At 30.9% G+C, this 7,582-nt stretch overlaps 1 protein-coding gene across 1 annotated transcript in view; it reads right to left on the bottom strand.

Annotated features, from left to right (window-relative positions):
* Window positions 1-2,196: 2,196 nt before the first annotated feature.
* Window positions 2,197-7,582, bottom strand: part of ccne1 (cyclin E1) — a 25,040-nt gene continuing 19,654 nt past the window's right edge. Inside the window, exons 10-12 of the mRNA XM_088333123.1 lie at window positions 7,305-7,416; window positions 4,621-4,778; window positions 2,197-2,540 (exon numbers count right to left, since the gene is read on the bottom strand). Coding sequence (XP_088189249.1) covers window positions 2,388-2,540; window positions 4,621-4,778; window positions 7,305-7,416 — 423 coding nt within the window. The 3' untranslated portion in view covers window positions 2,197-2,387. The remainder of the gene's footprint in view (window positions 2,541-4,620; window positions 4,779-7,304; window positions 7,417-7,582) is intronic.

Genomic DNA, 7,582 nt, shown 5'->3' with positions numbered 1-7,582 from the left:
AGAAACTTGCAAAACGCAAGAGAAAGTGAAAAGGGACAGAGAAAAAAGAGAAAAAGAAGACAAAGAAAGAAAGAAAAAAGAAAAAGTGACTGAGAAAGTAAAAACAAAAAAAGAACATGTATACGTTGTGACCTGACTTGTGCTGGCACAGTGGTGTACCTGGTGGATGCCCTTAGATCAATCCTCGTTTTAATGGCCTCCTGATTCCTAATAATCCCTTCCAAAAAAGCAGCGCTAGAAAGAAAACAGCATCTTTCCAAAAGTGGGGAAAAAAAACAAACAAGGTAAAACGGGAACGTGTAAACTACAGCTTTTCAAGAAACAACTTTAATGAAAAATACGTAGCAGCATGTGATTCAGACATAAAATCATTTCCGGACAAAAGGGAAAAAGCTAAAAACAGATCTTAAATACAATCTGGAAGCGCCGGAAATATTCCGGAGATTCCGTTCGACTCGACCGAGAAGGGGAGGTTTGTTCCTCCGGGTTCCGTGGAATCCTTCCCGTTTTTTTCCAAATGGAGGCTAAAAGCCCGGCTGTGTAGCAGCGCGGAGTTGACACTCCCAAATCAGTCCGGGCGCCGTTTTCCCTGGAAAACTCATCAAATAGTTGGTGTTCCGTTACCGCCGCTTTTGTCGGGGGAAAAAAAAACCTACAAAAATGGCGTCCGGTCCCAAACGATTCCTCGAAATTTGATAAAGCGAGAGAGCAAAAAAAGAAAAAAGGAAAACGGGGAGAAAAAAAAAAGGAAGAAATAAAAAGAAAAAAGGAGAAGACAAAGGGGAAAAAAGAAAAAAAGGAGAAAAAAGGAGAAAAAAGTGAATGACGAAAAGAAAAAGGGAAAAAACAAAAAAAAACTTAATCTTTGTGTCCTGTGACCAACACTTGAGAACCCAGTCAAAAAAAAATAAAATAAATAAATCGATTCCTCCAAATGGGAAAAAAAAACAAGAAAATAAAATTTATAAAAGAAAAAAAAATATTGAGGAAATTAAAAGAAAAGGAGACAGAAAAGAAAAAGGAAAAATGAAAAAAAAGGGAAGAAAAAAAAAAGGGAAGAAAAAAAAGGAAAAATAGACTTTAGAAAAATTCTAATGGAAAAAAAAGAAAACAGTAAAAAAGAAAATCAAAAAAAGAAAAAAAAAAATAGAGAAAAAAAAGGTAGAGACAAACAGGAAAAATAAAAGAAAAGAAGGGAAAAAAAAGAATGACGAAAGGGAAAAGGGAAAACAAAGAAAAGCGCAGAGTTAAGACTTTGAAATCATTCCAGGGCTTCAATTTCATTCCAAAAACTCATCTTTGTGTCCTGTAACTGGCACTTCAGAACAGTCAAACAAAAAAAGAAAAAGAAAAAAAAGATTAAAAAATTTGAAAATTAAAAGACAACGGAGACAAAAAGAAAAAGGAACACTGAAAAAAGGGAAGAGAAAAAAGAAAAAAAAAATTGGAAATTATAAGAAAAGGGGGACAAACAAGAAAAAGGAACACTGAAAAAAAGAAAGGGAAGAGAGAAAACAAAATGAGGAAATTATAAAAAGGGGGACAAAAAAGAAAAAGGAACACTGAAAAAAGGGAAGAGAAAAAAATAAAAAAAAATGAGGAAATTATAAGAAAAGGGGGACAAACAAGAAAAAGGAACACTGAAAAAAAGAAAGGGAAGAGAGAAAAAAAAAAAGAGGAAATTATAAAAAGGGGGACAAAAAAGAAAAAGGAACACTGAAAAAAAGGGAAGAGAAAAAAAGAAAAAAATGAGGAAATTATAAGAAAAGGGGGACAAACAAGAAAAAGGAACACTGAAAAAAAGAAAGGGAAGAGAGAAAAAAAAATGTGGAAATTATAAAAAGGGGGACAAAAAAAGAAAAAGGAACACTGAAAAAAAGGGAAGAGAAAAAAAGAAAAAAATGTGGAAATTATAAGAAAAGGGGGACAAACAAGAAAAAGAAACACTGGAAAAAAGAAAGGGAAGAGAGAAAAAAAAATGAGGAAATTATAAAAAGGGGGACAAAAAAAGAAAAAGGAACACTGAAAAAAAGGGGAGAGAAAAAAAGGAGGAAATTATAAGAAAAGGGGGACAAACAAGAAAAAGAAACACTGGAAAAAATAAAAAGGAAGAGAAAAAAAATGAAAAAAAAGGAGGAAATTATAAGAAAAGGGGGACAAAAAAGAAAAAGGAACACTGAAAAAAGAAAGGGAAGAGAAAAAGAAAAAAAAGGGAAAATAGACTTTAAAAAAATTCTAATGAAAAAAAAAGCGAAAGAAAAAAAGTACAAAAGAAAATCATCAAAATCATTCCAGGGCTTCCTTTCCATCCGAACGCCTCTCGAAGAAGCCGTCCCAAAAAAACTACAAAAATGGCGTCCGCTCCCAGACGATTCCCCGGAAACAAATCAGGAAGGTTCCACGTTTCCGAAGTCCATCTTAGGCGGCGCGGCGGGCGCCGGCGGCGAGTTCGATTCCGGCTCGGTTTTCTCGCTGCTGAGCGGCGGCGTCAGGATGCCCGACGGAAGCCTCTCGGCCGCCCGGTAGGACCCGGCCTTTTCCTGCCGAAAGGGGGATTTGCTTTTACTCCCAAAAATCGACATGTCCGACAACATAACGCTGGGAAAAAAAAAAAGGGAAAGAGAAGAAGGACCCAAAAATGAAAAAAGGATAGGAGGGGAAAAGAGAAGGAAATAATAAAAGAAACTACATTTAAAATGGGGGGGGGGGGGAAATAAAAATAGGGAAATGAGAAAAGGAAAAGAGAAAAGGGGAAAAAGAAAACCATGGAAATAATAGAGGAAAAAAAAATCAAAAGGAAAAAAAAGGAAAAACAGTAGGGTGAAAAAAAATGAAGGGGAGGATAAGAACAAAAAAGAAAAAGAAAGAAAAGGAAACATAAAATTGGTAAAAAAAAAAAAATGAATAGAAAAAATATGGAAAGGAAAAAATAAAATAATAAAGAAAATAATGAAAGAAACAAAATTTAAAATGGGGGGGGGGGGAAATAAAAATAGGGAAATGAGAAAAGGAAAAGAGAAAAGGGGAAAAAGAAAACCACGGAAATAATAGAGGAAAAAAAAATCAAAAGGAAAAAAAAGGAAAAACAGTAGGGGGAAAAAAAATGAAGGGGAGGATAAAAACAAAAAAGAAAAAGAAAGAAAAGGAAACATAAAATTGGTAAAAAATAAAATAAAAACTGAATAAAAAAAAGTATGGAAAGGAAAAAATACAATAATAAAGAAAATAATGAAAGAAACCAAATTTAAAATGAGGAAGAAAAAAAAAAATCAATAAGAAAGAAAGAAATACGGAAAAGAAAAAATGAAAAGGGGGGAAAAAGAAAACAATCAAAGAAAATGAAAGAAAAAAGGAGAAACATTTTAAAATAACATTAGGGAGAAAAGAAAAAAATGAAGGGGGGATAAGAACTAAAACGAAAAAGAAAGACAAAAGGAAAACTTAAAATTAGAAAAAACTGAATGGAAATAAGTATAGAAAGGAAACAAAGAAATAATAAAGAAAATCATGAAAAGAACAAAATTGAAAATGGGAAAAAAAGATCAACGATAAAAGAGATGAAAAATACAAAAAAGAAAAAAGAAAAGGGGAATACGAAAACAATGGAAATAGGGAGGAAAAAAGAAAATAATGAAAAGAAAAAAAAAGGAAAAGGAAAAAATAAGAAACATTTTAAAATAACAATAGGGAGAAAAAAAAAGTAAAAATGAAAAGGAGGGATAAGAACAAAAACAAAAAAAGAGAAAGACTAAAGGAAAAATAAAAGTAAATGGTGAAAAGAAAAGAAAAAAACTGAATGCAAATGAGTATACAAAGGAAAAAAGAAAGAAATAATAAAATCATGAAAGGAACAAAAATTAAAATGGGGGGAAAAAAGATCAACAATAAAAAAAAGAAAGAAATACAGAAAAAAATGGAAAAGGGGACAAATAAAACAATGGAAATAATAGGGAGGAAAAAAGAAAATGATGAAAGGAAAAAAAGGTAAAAAGAAAACAATGGAAACAATAGGGAGGAAAAAAGAAAAGAGCGAAAAGAAAAAAAAGGAAAATTAAAAAGGAGAAACATTTTAAAATAACAATAGGAAGAAAAAAGGAAAAAAATGAAGGAAAAATAAACAGGGGGATAAGAACAAATACGAAAAAGAGAAAGAAGGACCAAAGGAAAAATATAAAAGTAATTGGTAAAAAGAAGAGAACTAAATGAAAATAAGTATAAAAAGGAAAAAACAGAAAAATAAAGAGGACAGAAAGAAAAACAGCAAAAAGGAAAAAAACTAGAAATTAAAAGAAAAGAACAAAAAAGAGAAAAAAGAAAAAAATGCAGGAAAGAATGAAAAGGGGGTATCAGAACATAAATTGAAAGAAAATGAAAAATATAAAAATAATTTCTAAAAAGAAAAGAACTGAACAGAAATAAGTATACAAAGGAAAAAAATCGAGAGGACAAAAAAAGAAAAACAGCAAAAAGGACAAAAACTAGAAATTAAAAGAAAAGAAAATGGGGCCATCTAGTGGTCAAATATTGCACACTGCGCCTTTAAGCTTTATATTTTCTTCTTTTCTTAAATAAAATATATAAAGGAAAAAAAAGGAAATATTTCATTCCAGCTGCACTTACCAGCCACAAGAGGTAGGGGGCGTGCGTCTGTATATTGTGCACCTCTTCCGGGGCCACGCCCTCAAAGGATTTGAGGGGCGGGGCTACCGACTCCCGCAGGGCCATGGCCAATGGCGACATCCACCGCACGCATTCCTCTAGCTCCGCCCCTTTCAAGGCTAACAAAAATGGCGCCCGTTAGCCACGTTAGCAACATTAGCGTGAGGAAACCGCTGAGTCTTCTATTTTGGTAGTCATGAACAAAAAGGGAAATATTTTGAAAGGAAAAAAAAGAAAAAGAATACAGGAAACAGGTAGAAAAGAAAAAGTAAAAACGGAAACAAAAAGGAAAAAATAAAGGGAAAAAGAAAAGAAAAAAAGGAAGTGAAAACAAAAAAAAGAGAAAGGGAAAATAGAATAAAACAAGGGAAGAAATATACAAAGAGAAAAAAATACAATTAAATAGGAAATATAGGAAAAGGGGAAACTAAAAAGGATAGAGAAAGTAAGAAAAAATGGGTATATTAAAAAAGGACAATAAATTGACAAAAAAAAAAAAGAAAAATGGGGAAAAAAAAGGAAAGAAAAATGACAAGAATACAGGAACACATGGAAAATAGAAAGGATACCAAAATAAAAAAAAGAAAAAGTTCAAAGGAAAAGGAAAAAAATAAAAAAGAAGACAGGAAACAGTTAGAAAAGAAAAAGTAAAAATGGAAACAAAAAGGAAAAAAGAAAGGGAAAAAGAAAAGAAAAAAAGGAAGCAAAAACAAAAAAAAAAGAGAAAGGGAAAATAGAATAAAACAAGGGAAGAAATATACAAAGAGAAAAAAATACAAATAAATAGGAAATATAGGAAAAAGGGAAACTAAAAATGATACGGAAAGAAGGAAAAAATGAAAATGACAAAAATGAATGAGAGAAAAAAATGAAAATGACAAAAAAAATGAAAAAAGGGAAGAAATGAAAAACGACAAGAATACAGGAACACATTGAAAAGATATAAAAATAAAAATAAAGTGAAAAAAGTTAAAACGAAAAAGAAAAAACGGAATACAGGAACAGGTAGAAAAGAAAAAGAAATAACACAAACAAAAAGGAAAAAAGAAAAGGGAAAAAGAAAAAAAAAGGAAAAACGGAAGAGAAAAGTAAAATTCAATAAAAACCAGGGAAGAAATATCAAAAGGGAACAAAATACAATTAAAGAAAACAGGAAAACAGAAACTAAAAATGCATATGGAAAGAAGGAAACAATGGGGATAATGAAAAAGAAAATGACAAAAAAAAGAAAGGAGAAGAAAAAAAAGAAATAAAAATGACAAGAATACAAGAACACGTAGAAAAGAGAAAGGGTATAAAAGTTAAAAAAGGGAAAAGGAAAAAATAAAAAATATAAAAAATAAGTAAAAAGGAAAAACAAGAGCAATAAAAAAGGGAAAGGGAAAAATACAAATGAAGAAGAAAAAAAATAAGAGGAAAATAAAGAAAATGGAAAAAAAAGAAAAAGAAAAGGGCAAAACTTGAAAACAAAAAGGAAAAAGAGGTGAAGGAAAGAAGGGAAAAGACATTAAGGACAAAAAGAAAAACAGAATGAAGTCAAGAAAATAGATGGAAAAAACAAACCAAAAAAAAGGGAATAAAGGAAGAAAAACAGAAAACAGGTGAAGACAAAACAGGAGAATAGAAAAAGGAAAAAATAGAAAAAAAAGAAAAAAAGCATTAAGTAAAAATAAGAAAAAAATGTTAAGAAAAGGAAAATATAATAACAAAGGAAAGGGGAATTAATGAAGAAAAAAAAATGAGAAAAAAAAGCGTAAAATAAAAATAAGAAAAACATTTAAAAAAATGAAAATAAAATAAAGGAATGGGGAATAAAGGAAGGAAAAAAGGTAAAAGAAAAAAGAAAAAATAGAAAAAATTAAGTAAAAAGGGAAAACAAGAGCAACACAAAAAGGCAAAGTAAAAAATACAAATGAAGAAGAGGAAAATAAGAGGAAAAAATAAGAAAAGAAAAGGGAAACAAAGAAAAAGTAAAGGGTAAAACTTGAAATCAAAAAAAAAGAAAAAGAGGTGAAGGAAAGAAGGAAAAATACATTAAGGACAAAAAGAAAAACAGAATGAGGAAAAGATGGAAAAAACAAACAAAGTAAAGTGAAAAAGGAAAGACAGGAAAAAAGAAAGAACCTAATAACAGAAAAAGAGAAAACAATTGAAGACAAAACGTAGAAGAAAAAAAAGGTTAAAAAAAGGAAAAGGGAATAAATGAAGAAAAAAGTGAAAAAGACAAAAAAATAGAAAAAAATAAGTAAAAAGGGAAAACAAGAGCAATACAAAAAGGCAAAGTAAAAACTACAAATGAAGAAGAGGAAAATAAGGGAAAAAAATAAGAAAAGATAAGGGAAAAAAGGAAAAAGTAAAGGGTAAAACTTGAAAACAAAAAGAAAAAAAGAGGTGAAGGAAAGAAGGGAAAAGTCATTAAGGACAAAACAAAATGAGGAAAAGATGGAAAAAAACAAACAAAATAAAGTAAAAAAGGAAAGAAAGGAAAAAAGAACCAAATAACAGAAAAAGAGAAAACAATTGAAGACAAAACATAGAAGAAAAAAAGAGTAAAAATAAGAAAAAAAGGGTTAAAAAAATGAAGGAAAGGGGAATAAATGAAGAAAAAAGTTGAAAAAAAAAGGGGAAAACATTTTTCACAGTACCCGAAACGTTCTCCACCAGCTCCAGGGAGGAGAAATGGAAGAGGGCGGCGGCGGCCAGGACGCCATTGGAGAACTCCAGGCAGCGCGTGTCCAGCATGCACAAATCCACCAGCTGCCAAAAAAAACACAAAAATTTAAAGGGACAGTGCGGAATAACACACCACTCCAGGTCACTGTCCCAACTTTTCAGATTTGATTTTGCATGAGCATCAATCTCATCCCTATGAAAGGCGCTTTTAATCCCGACAACAAAAGACTGAATTCGCCCGAAGCGGCTG

The sequence above is a fragment of the Urocampus carinirostris genome, chromosome 4 (genome assembly GCF_059441175.1).
Source record: "Urocampus carinirostris isolate Australia breed hairy pipefish chromosome 4, RoL_Ucar_1.0, whole genome shotgun sequence".
Classification (NCBI taxonomy): domain Eukaryota; kingdom Metazoa; phylum Chordata; class Actinopteri; order Syngnathiformes; family Syngnathidae; genus Urocampus; species Urocampus carinirostris.
This window is presented reverse-complemented; position numbering and strand designations above follow the sequence as displayed.